The following is a 17,736-nucleotide window of genomic DNA, read 5'->3' as shown; positions in this document are numbered from 1 at the left end:
AAATACCATGTAGCCTCAGGTGGTGTGAGTGGTCAGGCTTTATCGCTCGTCTCTGTGTTGGCTGTCCTGGGGGCTTTCGCTTCCACACATAAATTCTAAACTCAGTCTTTCCTTGAGACAAAATCTCTTAGGCTGCTGTTGGACTCACTATGTAGGCAAGAATGACCTTGAAATCTTGATTCTCCTGCCCCCAAGTGCAAACCGTTGGAACCCAACTCCAGCCTTTTGTGCATGCATGCCAGGAAAGCCACTCTACCAACTGAGACAAATTCTCAGCTCTCAATCCACCTTTCAATACTCACAAAATAACTTGCTTAGGATGTTGATGGTACTCTATTGATTCTATATTGTAGGCTGGGACAGGCAGGCATCTTCACAGCTTTGAGTCTTCCTGTAAATAAACTGTGATTTCTCTCTCCCTAATGGGCCAAGGGCTGGGAGGAGGGAGCAATTTGCTTGGATGGTTTCCAGTTCCCTGGAGAGCATGCTAGCTAGTTCTCAGCTAGGTAGTGGAAACCTGAAGAGGAGTGAAATAGGTCGATGATGAGACATACTACGGCCCTAAGGCTCCAGATCTTGGGCACAGTGTACTCCTATGTAATGCAAGGCTGAGGCCCTGGGTCCCGTGCCCAACAGGGGCAGGAAGATGAAAGCCGACAGAGATGAGATGATAGGGAAGTAAGAAATATGAATTAACATATTAATAAGCTGGGTTGTGGTAGCGCACGCCTTTAATCCCAGCACTCGGGAAGGGAAGCAGAGGCAGATGGATCACTATGAGATCGAGGCCAGCCTGGTTTACAAAGTGAGTCCAGGACAGCCTCTACACAGAGGAAACCTTGTCTCGAAAAAACAAAAACAAACAAACAAACAAAACCCAACCCACACAAACAAACAAATGATATTAATAGGGCACAAACTCCATCCAGTCATCTTTGGGTGTTCCTGTGTTCTCTGATAAAAATGGATCAGGAGAACACCGCCAAGAAGCAGAAGTGTGAAGCGGTCTCTTACAGGCCTGGACACATCATCCAGAACAAGGCTCCTGCTGGCACGGTGGTCCTGAGCACTCTCTCCTCCTCGATGTCCCTTATGGGCCCTGAGGCTCCACCAGCTGTAGGACAAAGCCTAGGGCGTGGGCTAGGACTATGGGCCGGGAGGGGTGCGCCTGAGTCCTCACAATTGGAGTTTCAGGTGTAACCAGTTGCTAGTGCTAACAACCTTTCAGGGAGCAGAAGGTCTCTCTACACAGGAACTGCTAGGACGCTCCGGGGTGGGACCAAAGCAGGGAACACGGATGTGTATGTCCCTAGGCTGAGTGTGTTCCCCTGGATAATGGTCTGGACTCCAATGGCCGGGAAGGGGCGGGGCTTCTCGGCACCACCCGGACCTTGGGTTCCAACTGCGGAACGGTAGGCCCCCGGAGGCTCTGGCATCGGAGCGTCTGTGTTCCCGGATGCACCCTTCCCTGCCAGCATCCTTGAGGCGTTGATGTCGGATGCTGCGGCGAAGGAGTGCAACGTGAGCTCGAGCGTGTGCGGCCGAGCGATGGCAGAGCTGAGGTTGGGTGAGTGACCCCACCCAGGCAGCTTTAGGTAGCACGGTCCGCGGTCACTTGTAGGAGGCCTCAGGCATTTCTGATCCCCTCCACACTCCCCTCCCTTTTCTACTTCCACCCAGGCCGGGGCACTGGTAGCCTCCTGGAGAAGCTTCTGGTATCTGCAGGGAAATGGGAGCTACACCCGGAGTGGGCAAAGAGGAAGGGAGAGGAACACAGGGGTTCCTGTAGATGGGGTGAGGTCCCGCTCCTGCCCGAGGTGAGGCAGTCTTTTTTTTTTTTTTTTTTTTTTTTTTTGGTGAAACTTTCTATCTCCTTGAGCACCGGACTTAGCTCCATTACATTTCTCTTTGTCCAGCTTGCACCTTTCCTTTATAGATCAGCATAAGTGATTACTAATAATCATAGCACACAGTTGATACAAGGCTGTGTGGAAATCTCCGCTTCTACACCAAAACGTTTCAATTTAGGCTCAGGTATATATTTTGGACAGGGAGAGAAAGCAGCCACATTCTTTGCCAAAGTACCACAAGAGTGGTCCTTACGCCACTAATATTCTCCCCCTTGGAACCTTGAGCTGGGCCCTCCTAAATTTAATGTCACTCGTGGCACTTCCATGCTCCTACTAGGTTACACATTAAACCCGCCTTAAAGAGTTCAACCGTTTTTCCAGTCCAGAGTCACCGAGTTCGAACTCCACCAACAAGCAGTGTGGTCAGTCTTGTCACAGCGACGCCCCGTTCCCTGGTGTCACCTTAGGGAATTTAGGCAGTTTAGTCACGACCTCTGTGCTGCGAAGAATCACCACGAGCACAGTAACTCCAATAAAAGAAAGCATTTATTGAGGGTTGTTTACCGGTTCAGAGCCGTATAGTCCGGGATCATCGTGGTGGCATACGTGACATTGGAGCAGTAGCTGAGAGCTACATCCTCATCCCCAGGCAGGAGACAGAGACAGAGACGGGGCGTGGCATGGGAAACCTTAAAGCCCATCCCCAGTAATACACTCCCTCCAGGAAGCCCACACCTCCTAATCCTTCTCACGCAGTGCCCCTCCCTGGTGACTAAGCATTCAAATATATGAGCTCTTGAGGGACATTCTTATTCAAACCGCCACAGTTCAGTTTCTATAGGACAGTTTAGACTGTCCTTTTTATTCTAGGAATAAAAAGCCAGAGCCTGGCTGAACACACTTAACAACCCTTCATTCCGTGTAGAAGTAGTGACTGACACTTGGTGACACTTAAACAGAGCAACGCAGCAGCATGACCCTGGCTAGTCTGCAGTTCACAGGGACCCACACCTGGCTGTTACAGTGGTTTTGATTTGTGCTTCCCTAATAGTAAGCACTGCTGAGCAGTTTATGTTTCTTTGGTAAAATGCCTTGGTTTTTTTTTTTTTTTTCCTTTTAAAGAAGTTAAGGTACCCCTTTTTGTATTTCTTCAGTTTTGAGGATTCTCTCTCTCTCTCTCTCTCTCTCTCTCTCTCTCTCTCTCTCTCTCTCTCTCTCTCATCTCTCTCTCTCTGTGTCATCTCTCTCTCTCTCTCTCTCTCTCTCTCTCTGTATAATTTTTTTCTTCTTTGAGACAAGACCTTGTATTTCTGCCAGTCCTAAAACTTAAGTTCTTGGCTGACCTTGAACTCATAAAGATTTTTCAGGCTTCTGCCTCTGAAGCTCTGGAATTAAAGGTCTGTGACACACACACACACACACACACACACACACACACACACACACACACACACACACACGCCCAGCTCTTCATATATTGTTAATGTACATGAGGTGTGTATGAAAGCCAATATATTACTGAGAACTAGTTCCTGCCCTCCCTCAGCGTGTCTTGTCCCTGAGGCTAGACATTCCGAGTGCTTATTGGTTGCAGTTATCTCCCCCTTTCTGCATATGCATCTGGGGCCACATCTGGGCATCGCGGCTTCAGGCGGTATCTCAAAGATTCAGACTTGCGATTGAGCATTTTACTGCCATCAATGCTGTTCTTTCATTTTCATTTTAATCACTTGTTTCTCAGCATCTTTTCTGTCTGTTTCTGTTTTTGGAGACAGCGTTTCTCCCTGTGACCCTGGCTCTCTTGGAATTCACTTTGTAGACCAGGCTGGCCTTGAACCCACCTGCCTCTGCCTTCCGAGTGCTGGCATTAAAGATGTGAGCCACCTCTGCTCAATTGATCTGAATCCCTACACTCCTTGGAGGGAGGGCAGATTTTGAGTGGAAGGTTTTATGGACGGGTTGGTGCTCCCCTCCCTCCACTGGCTACAAGAGGTGGCAACTTCCGGCTCCTTAACCTCCACCGCTAGTAGTCTCAGCTAGGGTCACCCCCACAGACTCCCAAGAGCTTCCCCTATCCCAGAGATGCCCCCCAGCAATTTCCATTCTTTCTTCTGGTCCTCCCTCACCCCTACCTGCTCTCCCCATACTTGATCCTCACCACTGTTACCCCTCCCACCCGGTCTGTCACCCAGATCCCTCCCTCCCTCCACCTCAGATGTCTATTCTATTCCTCTTCTGAGTGAGGTTCAAGCATCCTCCCTTGGCTTTGGGCCTGTGGGTTGTATTATGGTATCCTGCACTTTATGGCTAATGTTCATGTCTTTCTGGGTCTATGTTACCTCATTCAGGATGGTCTTTTCTAGTTCTATCCATTTGCCTCTAGATTACATGATTTCTTTGTTTTTAATAGCTGAGTAATAGTCCATAGTGTAAAAGTATCATATTTTCTTTATCCATTCTTCAGTTTATGGACATCTAGGTTGTTTCCAGATTCTGGCTATTATGAATAAACCTTCTGTGAACATAGTTGAGCAAATGTCCTTGTGGTATGGTGGAGCATCTTTTTGGGTATATGCCCAGGAGTGGAATAGCTGGGTTTTGAGGTAGAGCTATTCCCAGTTTTCTGAGAAAGCGCTAGATTGATTTCCACAGTGGCTGTACAGGTTTGCACTCCCACCAACAACGGAGGAGTGTTCCCCTTTCTTCACATCCTAGCCAGCATGTGCTGTCACTTGAGATTTTGATCTTAGCCAATCTGATAGGCATAAGATGAATCTCAGAGTCGTTTTGCTTTGCATTTCCCTGATGACTAAGGAAGTTGAACATTTCCTTAAGTGTTTCTCAGCCTTTAGAGTTCCGGAAACTGAAGGAATGGCAAACCAGTGACTGGCTCCATTTGAGACCAACCCTGTGGGAGAGAGCCAACCCCTGTCACTATTAATGAAACTTTACTATGATTGCAGACAGGAGCCTAGCATAACTAGCTGTCTTCTGAGAGAGCAGCTGATGGAAACATGCAGAGACTTACAGCCAAACAGTAGGCTGAGCTCGGGGAGTTAGGAAGGAAGGGTAGAGGGAGCCTGAGCGGGCAAGGACACCATAAGAAGACCTACAGAGTCAACTAACCTGGGCCCATGGAGGCTCACAGAGATCAAACCACCAACCAATGAGCATGCATGGGCTGGACCTAGACCACCTACACTTATGTAGCAGATGTGCATCTCGGGTAACACTTGGGGGTCCCTAACAGTAGGAGATTTCTCTTATCTGTCTCTGACTCTGTTGTCTTTCTTTGGATCCTTTTCTCCTAGCTGAGCTGCCTTGTCAGGACTCAGTGACAAGAGCTTAGCTGTTCACTGGAGACTTTTGTTTTGTTTTTCTGATCCTGAGTTGCTGTCCTCAGTGGGAGAGAGTTCTTTTAGTCCTGCTGCTATTTGAAGTGGCAGAGTGCTTTGATACCCTTTGGGGGCATCCCCTTCTATAAGGAGGAGAAGGGGAGATTGGGGGAGGGGGTGTGAGGGCAGGACTGGGAGGAGAGGAGAGGGGAGCTGGGATCAGGCTGAAAATGATTAAATAAACAAACAAATAAATAAATGAAAAACAATCTTTTTTTTTTTTTTTTTAAGGTGTGAGCCACCACCACCTGGTTTGTTTCTCAGCATCTTATCAGCCAGTGTTTTCCCGATTTTTGTTAAATGTTTTCAAAGATTTAAGCTCTAGTGTTTTTTTTTTTTTAATTTTTAAAAATTAATTTATTCTTGTTACATCTCAATGTTTATCCCATCCCTTGTATCCTCCCATTCCTCCCCCCCGCCCATTTTCCCATTATTCCCCTCCCCTATGACTGTTCCTGAGGGGGATTACCTCCCCCTGTATATTCTCATAGGGTATCAAGTCTCTTCTTGGCTACCTGCTGTCCTTCCTCTGAGTGCCACCAGGTCTCCCCCTCCAGGGGACATGGTCAAATGTGAGGCACCAGAGTACGTGAGAAAGTCATATCACACTCTCCACTCAGAAAATTTGCTCAACCATGGTCATAGCAGCCTTATTCATAATAGCCAGAACATGGAAACAGCCTAAGTGTCCCTCAATAGAAGAGTGGATAAAGAAACTGTGGTACATATACACTATGGAATACTACTCAGCTACTAAAAACAAGGAATTCCTGAAATTTGTGGATAAATGGATTGAGCTAGAAATGATCATAATGAGTGAGTTAACCCAGAAGCAGAAAGAATCAAATGGTATATACTCACTTATATCTGCATACTAGCCCAAGGGGCATGTCCCACGAAAGTCTTCACTTACCAGGAAACTGGGACAGAGGGGAGGGCATCCTATTGGGACTCTAAATGAGAGACGCATGGGAGAATAGCAAAATAAAAGGATCCAGAGGGTCCTAGAAATCTACAAGTAGAACAATATGATAGGCAGATTTGGGCCCAGGGGTCCCGTTCAAACTAAGGCACCAGCCAAGGACAATACAGGAGGTAAACTTTAAACCCTTTCCCAGATCTAGCCAATGGTCAGAAGCTCTAGTGTTTTTGATTTTGTCTTTGTCTCTGGTTTGTTGAGTTCTGCTCTTTATTGTCTGTTCCCCTCACTTTGCATATAATTTTCTCTCTTTTTTGTTTGTAGTGATATCAGAAGGGAGCTTAGCTGTTCACTGGAGACTTTTGTTTTGTTTTTCTGATCCTGAGTTGCTGTCCTCAGGCCAGTAACTTGGCTGTAGCTACTCTCAGCCATCTCTCTTATCTGCGTTTGTTTCCTCTGTCTTTCTTAATTTCGCCACAAATGTTTTAGTGTCACGAATGTTCACTTATACACGTTATAGTGTGTTGTTACTGGTTTTCAAATCTATTTCTTTTAAATTCACTATGACGAATTAAGAAAAATACCCCTCGGAATCTTTTTTTTTTTTTTTTTCTTTTCCGGAGTCTTAAATTAAACTGTACACACACTTTTGCTTGTTTTTTTTTTTTTTTTTTTTTCGTTTCTTCTCTTCAGGCGTTCCCTCTGTGCTGGGGCCTCAGTTTCCCCTGATCCTTTATACTTCTATTTTTACGTCTCATTCCTTTACGTGTTATAGGCTCTGCAACTAAGTCAGCTGAACAAGGTTTCAGGAACCAAAGTCAACACCTAAACTAGTTTTATTACTACAGTACTTTTATGAATGCATTAAACATAAAAATAAAAGGTACCACTTCCATATTTTTCATTGTGAGCCTAGCCTTTAATGGCTGAACCATCTCTCCAGCCTGAGAGATGGCTGAGAGGTTAAGAGCACTAGGGACAAATTTGTCACATTAGCACCAAAGCTTTATTCAGTTCAATATTACTTATAGAAAGAAGAACATGGATACATGTGCACAGATGAGGAGACCTGATGTTGCTAAGATGGCCTCTGCCTGGGCTGGTGGATGAGGAGACCTGATGTTGCTAAGATGGCCTCTGCCTGGGCTGGTGGATGAGGAGACCTGATGTTGCTAAGATGGCCTCTGCCTGGGCTGGTGGATGAGGAGACCTGATGTTGCTAAGATGGCCTCTGCCTGGGCTGGTGGATGAGGAGACCTGATGTTGCTAAGATGGCCTCTGCCTGGGCTGGTGGATGAGGAGACCTGATGTTGCTAAGATGGCCTCTGCCTGGGCTGGTGGATGAGGAGACCTGATGTTGCTAAGATGGCCTCTGCCTGGGCTGGTGGCTGTAGTATGCGTAACGACAACTCCAGAAGAATTTTTATAGAAATCAACAAACTAATTCTAAAATTTCTATGGAATTCAAAGGCGCCAGAATAAGCCAGAACCACTTTGAACAAAGCAAAACAAAAAGAAAACAAACAAACCACAGCTGGGAAATTGCCCTCCCAAGGCGTATTACACATTCCGAGTTGTTAGTGCAGGGTAGCATTAGGGTAGGCCCACAGGTCATAGACTGGATGCTGAGTCCAGAAGTGGACCCACACATATGTAGTTAAGTGTTTTTTTTTTTAAGGATTTAATTACAATTTCAAAAATTATGTGAGAGTGTGTGCGTCTGTGTGTGGGGATGTGTACAGGCACCTGCAGAGGCCAGAGATGTCATCGGGCCCTTCTTAGAGCTAGGTTTTCAGGAGTTTGTGAGCCACCTACTGTGGGCATTGTGAACTGAGCTTGGGCCCTTTGCTAGTGCAATGTGCTCTCTGTTTTTTTTTTGTTTTTGTTTTTTTTTGTTTTGTTTTTTTTTTATTAATTTATTCTTGTTACATCTCAATGTTTATCCCATCCCTTGTATCCTCCCATTCCTCCCCCCCACCCCCATTTTCCCATTATTCCCTTCCCCTATGACTGTTCCTGAGGGGGATTACCTCCCCCTGTATATTCTCATAGGGTATCAAGTCTCTTCTTGGCTACTTGCTGCCCAGGGGTCCCGCTCAAACTAAGGCACCAGCCAAGGACAATACAGGAGGTAAACTTTAAACCCCTACCCAGATCTAGCCAATGGTCAGAATATTCTCCACAGTTGAGTGGAGAATGTGATACGACTTTCTCACGTACTCTGGTGCCTCACATTTGACCATGTCCCCTGGAGGGGGAGACCTGGTGGCACTCAGAGGAAGGACAGCAATGTGCTCTCTGAACCGCTGAGCCATCTCGTCAGCTTGATTGATTGCTTAGAGAAAATAATCTTTCCTGTTCTAGAGCTACTTTTTGTTGCTTGAGAATTTCATAATACATACATGTGTTTGGATCAAATGTACCCCATATCCCACCAGCTCCACCCCACCCGCCAACCCCCTCAGCCACTTTCCCCACAAATGAGTCTCTTTTAAAACCCATTTAGTTGACTGAATGCTGTCTGCGTGTGCTTGGGTGTACGGCCATCTACTAGAGCTGCGTAGCTTCCCAAGCATTGTGTTCCTGAAGAAAGTGGATGCTGTGAGGTACCAATGGCTCCTTAGACAGGGGCGGGACGTCAGGAGCCCTGCGCCGTCCATGCTGGGATTCTGAGTCAGAGGGATTTAAAAAAAAAAAAAAAAAAGGTGTGTGTGTGCCTATGAGTGCCAGTACAGAGCCCAGAGGAGGGCATCAGATGTTTTCCCACTTAGGCTGGAAGCCAGAAAACTGTAGTGATTCTCCAAGAATTCACACAATACCCTGTAGTGAGTCTCAACAGCATCATGTTATGTCGGCAGCCAGACAAAGGGCACATGTGTTTTGTGCCTCCTTTGTAGATGAGGATGGAGCATAGAAAGCAGGGGGTGGGGGGGCTGCTCCTTATTCAAACTTTACCAAACTATATCTAAAATGTATACATTTTATTACATATAAATTATACACCAAAAGAAGTTTTTTTTTTTTTTTTTTTTTAAAGGTGAGTGGTGGTGGTGTACGTCTTTAATCCCAGCACTGGGAAGGCAGAGGCAGGTAGATCTCTGAGTTCCAGGACAACCTGGTCTACAGAGCAAGTTCAGGAGCTACACAGAGAAATGCTGTCTCAAAAGACCAAGGGAAAAAAAGATTTGTTTTTCAACTTTTATTTTTATATTTTGTGTATGAGTGTCTTGTCTGCATGCAGATCTGTGGACCATGTATGGCCAGTGCCCATGGAAACCAGAAGAGGGCACTGGATTCCCTGGGACTGGTGACAGCTGTGAGCTGACAAGTGAATGTTGGATTTTGGTTCTTCGGAAGAGCTGTCAGTGCTCTTAACTGTTGAGCCATCTTTTCAGCCTGAAAATGAAAAAAGGAGCAACTATTTCAAAATTGGGCAAATGTTACTTCCAGTTAGATTTCCCTATAGCTAAACTAGTAATGAAAAAAGAGGGACAGGAACATAATGAGAAAAAATAAAGTTCAAATGTCACCTTCTCATTGTCTTTCTGGAAGCTTTTGAATTAGTTGTGCCATTGTGGGAGGATTTGGAGATAGGGAGAGAAAACATAAGCAGTGACAATTGAGATGGCTCAGAGGGTAAAGGTCCTTGCTGACAAACTTGATGACCTGGTTTTAATCCCTAGAACCCACATCATAAGGGAGAGCGCTGACCCCTGCAAGTTGCCCTGTGACCTCCACTTGGGCTCTGTGCTGTGCGCAGATGGGCACACATACAACTAACTAAATAAGTACAATGTAAAAGACAAAGTGCTGTACCAGGTAGTTGAAAAGGGAAAATAACTGCCTGAAACAGGAGAGGCCAACCTTTTTAGATATAAGCCTTAAAAACTATATCATGTGAGTGTGGGTGAGCATGGGAGGGTCCGAGAACAGCCATTGCTATCAGTGCTTACTTTTCACCTTGTTTGAGACAGGTCTCTCATTCTTCTTTACTGTGTATGCCAGGCTAGCTGCCCTCTGCACTAACACGGTCTTCCCATCTTCCCCCCACCCCCCTCCATCTCATCTCATCACAGGCGTGCTAGGATACAGATGCCTGGCTCCATATAGGCTCTGGGAATATGAACTGAGGTCTTCATGCTTCGGTGCCAGTGGTAAAATCTTCACCCACTGAGCCCTTTCTCCAGAGACTACATATGAGTCTATTCAAATAAATGTCTTTTAGGATTATATGGACTCGATTATGAGAATACATAACTTCTAGAGACATAAAAGTCAGTTGAGGTATTAGGGGCATAGCTTAGTGGTGGAACACTTACCTAGTACACATCAGCCCTGGCTTTCAACCTCAGCATGAGAATTCACTAGAAAAGACCAGCTGCTGCCCCTGTGGATGATGCAACAGTGGCTGCGGGAGCTGGTCCTGGCCTCTGTGATGGAGCCAGCAGCGACGCCAAGGAACTCATTTTGGTTTATTTCAGTTTACTATGGGAGGGATGCTCAGTGGCATAAGAACATGGGGACCCAAGGGGACTCCGAGGGCCCAGGGGAGCAGCTGCAGTCATGAGCGGAAAGGAAACAACCTGCTCTCCCCTCTGAGTGCTCAGCTAAGCTGGAGCTCCAGCCAGGATTGGGGCTGCCTGAGATAGGGCTGTGGCTGCCGGGCACAGGGTGACCTCTGAGTCTCAGGAGAGGCAGGAGGGGATTCAGGCCTGGGAAGGGTGAGTAACTACATCCTGTGCTGCTGTTTTTCAGGAAGACCCAAATGCTACTCACGGCACTTTGGACTCCTTCCCCTCATAGTGCTTGGCCTAGTCTTCTTTAGGTAAGAGTCGAGCTGGTGAGCAACAGCTGAGACCCTGATGGGGACCCTGAGCTGTGCACATCCCTACTACCACAGCAGTGATGGAGATGCTCCAGGCTCTGCCCCCACAGTGACATGGCCAGCTTTTCCTTGTCCACATAGTGAATGAAGCCTCTGATTCCACAAATGGGACCTGGGGATGGATGCCCATCCGTTTCTCTCCAGCTGTAAGGGTGGGCCCCAAGAAGGAGAGGAAGGCAGACCTAGGGCCTGGACTTAGGTCCTCACTCTATGCAGATGGCTGTGAACCCTCATAGGGCAAAGACACTGCCTTGTCTACTGGGGCTTGTGTAGACACAGCCAGGAAGTACTCCATGATGTGGCCTTGGCTGTGGGTGCCTGGCCCTTTGTAGGGGCTGTCTGCAACTGCTACAGGGGTCCAGATAGAGGCCTGGTTCCCAGGGCCCTTCTTAACACCTCTTTTTCCAGTAGGGTGAGCATGCTAAGACCTGTCACCTGGCCCCACATCTCCACTGGGAACATGTGTGCTCACTGTCCTGGGTACAGTAGTTCATTTGGAGGGAGGGACAGACATGTGGTTTCAGGTTTGTGTCCTGAATAGGTGCCCCATGTCTGTCCTTCCCACAGCTATGGGTTCCTGAGGCACAGAAGTCAGGAACTGGGAGACACAGGAGCTGTGACTAGGTGAGTGGGGGTTGAAGTGTGTGTGTGTGAGTGTCATGAGTGTGTGGGATGTTGGCCCCTTGCAGCAGCCTATCCCTCTCTTACCACACAAGCCATGCATGCCGCTGGTCCCCGGGGCTCTGGCCTTGATCTTTGTCTGTGTTGTGCTCCCCACTAGATTACACGGTCCTCCACCTGCTCTTAGTTCTTACCAGTTTCTTGTTGAGTCAACATTCCTCTGACGCAAAGCACTGTGTTCCCCAACTGTGCTGGGAGGCAGTTACACCTCTGATGACTGCCAGAGTCATGGGGTGGCTATACAGAGATGGGTGGGTCTCCCTCAAGGTGAGGTCTCTCACATAGTGGTGGAAGGTGGCACTGGCCTGAGGTGACCTGTTCCTGGGGTCTCCCTTTGTGGGCTCAGCTTCCTTGCAGCCTGTGGGAAAATTCTAGACCAGTGATCTATGGCATGTTATCTCAGGCACCAAGAACATGGGTTTAAAGTCATCCAGCAAGACTGCTGCCTCAGTTTATCTTTTTAAGGACTGGAAGAGACTCCATTTCTTGATTTGAGGGGGCTGAGAATCTTCTGTGTTCTGGAACTCCTTTTCTGTTCAGGCTCCAGTCAGGAGTGCCTGGTGAGTGTGGGGCAGTGAACATTGACTGCAGTGTTTGCCTTCTATGTTCCTGGTGTGGCAGTGTTTGACTGCAGTGTTTGTTTGACTTTTCTGTTCATGGTGTGGCTGTGTTTGGCTTTCCGTGCTGTATGGTGCTGTTCTATAGTTGTAGCAGAGGTAGTGTGCCCTTAGGCACCGCTCTGCCATTGCACCAGGCTCTGTGTGCCTGAACCCTAAGCGCTCCTGGTATAAACCAGTCTTCTGTGTTCTCTTTCTGCAGCATGGATATCAGAAAGCTGGATGTCCAGGAAGTTGTAGCCCTGTCAAGGGGTCTGGATCTCTCTCTCTCTCTCTCTCTCTCTCTCTCTCTCTCTCTCTCTCTCTCTCTCTCTCTTTCTCTCTCTCTTTCTCTCTTCGTGGTGTGTGTGTGTGTGTGTGTGTGTGTGTGTGTGTGTGTGTGTGTGTGTATCTAGCATGGATATCTGGGAAGTCTCCTTCTGTACTTGAAGTGGAGCACATAGCTCTACACGTTTTAAATAACTGCATGTCATGTGGCTTTTAAAGAGCCATCCTGGCTCATCTGGTAGAGAGCTGAGTTGACATGGGTTCAGCACCATTTCCATGGCAACACACAGAAAACATGTTTACCATACTCACCACTGCAAGAGTTCAGTGCAGTGAGCACAGTCAGTCCGTGGAGCAGCCACCACCACTATCCATCTCTAGAATAGTCCATGATGTAAACTGTGCCCATTAAACACTGACTCCTACTGGAGGTCCTGACACCCACCTTGCCTCTGCAGTGTTGGTCTTCTGAGCATGGCAAGCCTAGAGTAGTGCCTCGTTTGGGGTGGGGTTCAGTAGGTTTTCTCTTTTGGCTATTAGCAAGAATCACTCTGTAAGGTGTGATCAGGCCTGGCTCTGGTGCAGAAATTTCCTGTGCTATTTTAGGCTCATTCTCTGCCTTAAATAATATTTAGTTCAGTTTTTATGTGTATGAGTATTGAGCCAGCCTATTTGTCCATGTACTACATTTGTGCCATTGTCCAAGTGGGCCTGAAAAGGGCCTCAAGTCCCCCGGAACAGACTGTTGTGGATTTCTCTGTGGATGTTGGGAATTGAGTCCAGTTGTGTTTCAAGAGCTTTTACTGCTGAGCATCACTCCAGCCCTGCTCTCTGCTCTCTGGTTCACACACCATCACAGGCATGCAGCTTATTAGCAGAAGTGACTCTTGTCCCTGGTGGCTTGACATCATTTCTGGGGACAGCCCATTGCCACACATTGCCCTGTGTATTTTGTGGGAAGCACTTTACACTGATGTTCTGATTGGTCTCTGAGGGAGACAGAAAGCCAAGGTTCTGTGTGCCACCAGCCAGGAGAGGACCAGTGCAGGCTGCAGGCCCAGGTGGGATGGTTGCCATCCACAGACATGCCCAGTATCAGCTGGCTTTTGAGTGAGAGTAGTCCTTAGATGTCCCTGCCTTAGGCGTGTGGAGGGGCGCTGTGATTTCCTCTTCCTACTTGATGTCAAGTAGGACTCAGATCTTCCTGCTTTGGCTCATCCTTGGATCCCAGCATCAGGGACAGATAGGGTGGCTTGGTTGACACTGATCGTGCAGGTCTGTTTGCCTGGTGCATGGCTGCCAGTTACATGCATCCAATGACCTTCCTGTCAACCTGAGTTCTGGTGTTTTCCTTTTTCAGGATGACCTATCCCCAGCCAAAGGTGCTAACACCCAGGTGAGTAGATTGAGTCACTGCATGTGCAGTGCATGGGTCCTGAATGCACTAAAGGGTGATTTGCTTGTGCTGGGAGAATAGTTCAGAGCACACCTGAGGCCCTGAGTCAGGCTCCGAGTCAGCACTGGAAACAGCAAAACTCAGAGAAAACCAAAGACCTGATCATAGTTTTCACTGACCTCGCTCAGCCAACGCTTTCAGAACTTAGAGTCGTCTGATTCAGTCTGGAGCCCCAGAGCATCTTCTCCATCTCCTTTTGAATTTGGGCCTCAGCTCCTTGTTTCCAGTCTCTGTCATCAGGGCCTTTTAGAGCTGTGGTGGGTGTGGTGGCAGTAAAGTCAATGGCTTTTTATGGCTGGGGGTGAGAGTAGTCACTAAGCTGCTTCTAATTGGACCAGGCCCTGGTGATCTGAGAAGGCCTTCTGCAGGCACATTGGGTCATGTGCTCCCCTGGCTCTCTCCCCGTGCAGTAGGAAGGATGTTCTTGTCTTGACTCCTTGGCTGGCTCCCATCATCTGGGAGGGGACCTTCAACATCGACATTCTCAATGAGCAGTTCAGGCTTCAGAACACCACGATTGGACTGACCGTGTTTGCCATCAAAAAGTAAGCAGAGGGGGGCTGGAGAGACGCCCAGTGAGTGGGTAAAGCACTTGCTTCAGGGCATGAGGACCTGACTTTGATCCCTAACACCCATGTAAATGCTGGGCATGGTGGCATGTGCCTGTAACCCCAGCACTGTGGGTAGAGGGGACAGACAAGGGGATCCAGGCAGCTGGCAGGACAGGCTAGCTGAACAGTGAGCTTCCGTGTCTGAAGAACGAAACAGATGAATGGCAGAAGACAGCCAAAGTCAACTTCTGCCCTTCACACATGCCCTTCACACATGCACACAGGAAAGCAAACATGAACATGAGCACACACATGCACATATGCACACATGGTGGTTCAGGTGCAGGCATGTAGGCATACTGAGCTTCATGCTTGTATTCAGGATGCAGTGGGGGATGGGGCTTGTCTGTCACCTTCCTGAGCTGTGGCAGCCTCACAGGTGAATGAACCCAGCTCTGCCTCCTCCCAGAGCCCCAGGCAGCCTGTTCCTCCCACTCAGCAGGTACCATTGGCATCCCTCTGCACACACTTGAGGTTGGCATCCTTGTCCCCAGGGCTGAAAGCAATGAACAGGATGCCAGCAGCACTGTGGCCACTGAGGTGTCCTCAGATACAGGACAAGGTGGACAGGAAGGCTTGGGTGAAACATTTAACCTCAGCCCTGGGAGCCATGCATAGTAGACCTGGGAAGCCCAAGATGCTGCGTCGGGCTGACTCATGCCACAGAAATGAAACGTGTCCCGTGGGAGCCTGTGGGAAGCAGAACAGGGCAGCGTGACAGTGTAAAAGGCTGTGAGGCAACGAGAGAAGCCATCTGTGCTGCCTGCATATGAGAAGGGCTTTGTGCTTCCCTGCAATGCTGGGTGAGGTCCAATGACAGCTCTGAGGCCTTGGTACCAATCAGACCTGAGAGAGATTTGGGGTTCAGCTGGAAGGATCTTAGACCCCTTGAGAATACCCGATTCCCCTGGGAACAAAGGACTTCACAGAAACAAGACTCAAACACTAGTTGTCTGGGTGCTGCTGGGTACATGAGCAAGAGCCCTGCCAGGCGTGGGGAGGTGATCTGTCTGTGGGAAGAAGGCCTCTGAGGGAATTAGCTGAGAGACCCGTGGTTACCATTGCACAAGGGAAAACAAGCACTTGCCTGTTGATGACATTGAAGTGGGGCCTTGGCATACTTGCTGGGTTATGGGGACATGTGGACCAGGGGATCATCAAGGGAGGAATAGCCATCTGACGCAGGTGAAAACTTCTTGGGCTGGGTGATGACATAGAACCTGGGTTATAAGCTTTTTTTTAGGGTGCCTGTCTCCCCTAATCCCCCCATTTCCCTTAAGACTGAGTCTTGCTCTAGAGTTCATGGGGGATGACTCTTAGGGACATAAGTGAGTTACTGCATATCTTGTCCACTTGTACCTTCAAACTTCTGAGGAGGAAGGTCCAGGATATAGAGATCATTTGTTCCCCTGAGACAGAGCCCTAGAGAGTGCCACAAAGGATGGGTACGGGCACTAGGCCCTTAAGGATTGACCCAGTTCCACCAGGGTTTATAAAGTGGGGCCTTATGAGTACAGGGTCTGCTCAGGCCAATGCAAGGGAGAGAGGTGTGGCATGTTTTGGGATGGAGCTGTCATTACTGAAGGGAGGGTGACAGACTCATGGAGAGGTGGCTTGATGAGGAGCTGCCCAGACAAGAGGTGCCTGCAGGGGATCTGCCTGGAACTCCAGGTCTGGAGTCACCCCTGCTAACTGGCTGAAAGTATCTAGTTCTCTGTCACCTTTTCATTCTAAGATAGGGTGCTGATGTTGCACCCTTCTGCACTCTCCATAGCCCTTTGTCCCCCCTCACAGGTATGTAGTGTTCCTGAAGCTGTTTCTAGAGACCGCAGAGCAGCACTTCATGGTGGGACACAAGGTCACCTACTATGTCTTCACTGACCGGCCAACTGATGTGCCACAGATGCCCCTGGGGACAGGACGCAGGCTGGTGGTGTTACCTGTGCGCAACTACACCCGCTGGCAGGATGTGTCTATGCACCGGATGGAGATGATCAGTCACTTCTCAGAGAGGCACTTTCTTCATGAGGTGGACTACCTGGTGTGCTCAGATGTAGACATGAAGTTCCGTGACCACGTGGGTGTGGAGATTCTCTCAGCACTCTTTGGCACCCTGCATCCTGCCTTCTATGGTAGTAGCCGAAAGGCCTTTACCTATGAGCGACGGCCAAAATCACAAGCCTACATCCCTTGGGATGCGGGTGACTTCTATTATATGGGGTCCTTCTTTGGGGGGTCAGTGGTGGAGGTGTACCATCTCACCAAGGCCTGCCATGAGGCTATGGTGGAGGACCAGGCCAACGGCATTGAGGCCGTGTGGCACGATGAGAGCCATCTGAACAAGTACCTGCTCTACCATAAGCCTACAAAGGTGCTGTCTCCAGAGTACATGTGGGACCAGCAGATGTTGGGATGGCCATCCATCATGAGGAAGCTGAGATTGGTGGCCGTGCCTAAGAACCATCAGGCAATCAGGAACTGATAGCTGAATACCCAGAGGAACTCCAGGCTGTGTTGGAGCAGGAAGGACTTGAGAGACATTGCTAAATGTCACCGTCTACCCTACCTCAGAGTCCAGCAGGCCCAGAACTGCTTGGCTTACCACACACTTGCGCCCCTGCAGTGTCAACCACCATCTGTCCCTAAGCTACTTCTATTCAGTGATATGGTAGACAGAGACTTCAGAGCATGGGAGAGACTCTGTCATGCAGTTACCTGAGGGCCTGTGCACCTTCACTCAGGCTTGTCCCTTCCTCTGCTGGTAGGTTTGGCAGAGGGTCAGTGCCCTTAGGAGCAGGCAGGAGGGCATTGAGAGTCATTCTGCAGCGCACAGAGGTGCTTAGCTGCTGTTTGGCCCATTGGGTCAGGTCAGCACCCTGTGCCCATCACCTCTGCTCATTTTTGGTTTATTTGGGAGCAGGTAGTTATCCCTTCCTGGGCATGCTGTCACTGAGGTGCATTCCCTGTCTGGACTGTATCTTAGAGACACATGCTGACTGAAAGTGCTGAGTGTTAGATCCACTACATTATTTTTATAGTCTAGTTTTCATTTAAA

General features: G+C 48.5%; 1 protein-coding gene across 2 annotated transcripts; it reads left to right on the top strand.

Moving 5' to 3' along the window:
* Nucleotides 1-11,620: 11,620 nt before the first annotated feature.
* On the top strand, nt 11,621-17,163 carry LOC127207381 (histo-blood group ABO system transferase 2). Of its 2 annotated transcripts, XM_051166777.1 has the most exons (5): nt 12,550-12,591; nt 13,670-13,675; nt 13,975-14,010; nt 14,481-14,615; nt 16,476-17,163. In XM_051166777.1, the coding sequence occupies exons 1-5, from the start codon at nt 12,551-12,553 to the stop codon at nt 17,161-17,163; spliced, it is 906 nt and encodes a 301-aa protein (XP_051022734.1). In that variant the 5' UTR covers nt 12,550. The 2 variants fall into 2 exon arrangements, with proteins under 2 accessions (XP_051022733.1, XP_051022734.1); XM_051166776.1 differs by lacking the exons at nt 12,550-12,591; nt 13,670-13,675 and adding an exon at nt 11,621-11,673.
* Nucleotides 17,164-17,736: the final 573 nt, after the last annotated feature.

Source organism: Acomys russatus, chromosome 24 (assembly GCF_903995435.1).
Source record: "Acomys russatus chromosome 24, mAcoRus1.1, whole genome shotgun sequence".
Classification (NCBI taxonomy): Eukaryota; Metazoa; Chordata; class Mammalia; order Rodentia; family Muridae; genus Acomys; species Acomys russatus.
Note: the sequence above shows the minus strand (reverse complement) of the source record. Positions and strands in the feature narration are given on the sequence as shown.

Bases quoted from the DNA above. Each gene is read 5' to 3' on its own strand.
- LOC127207381 (XM_051166777.1), top strand. From the start codon at position 12,551: ATGGATATCAGAAAGCTGGATGTCCAGGAAGTTGTAGCCCT. The intron at 14,011-14,480 runs GTGAGTAGATTG...CTCCCCGTGCAG, and splicing joins CCAAAGGTGCTAACACCCAG to TAGGAAGGATGTTCTTGTCT. The intron at 14,616-16,475 runs GTAAGCAGAGGG...CCCCCCTCACAG, and splicing joins ACCGTGTTTGCCATCAAAAA to GTATGTAGTGTTCCTGAAGC.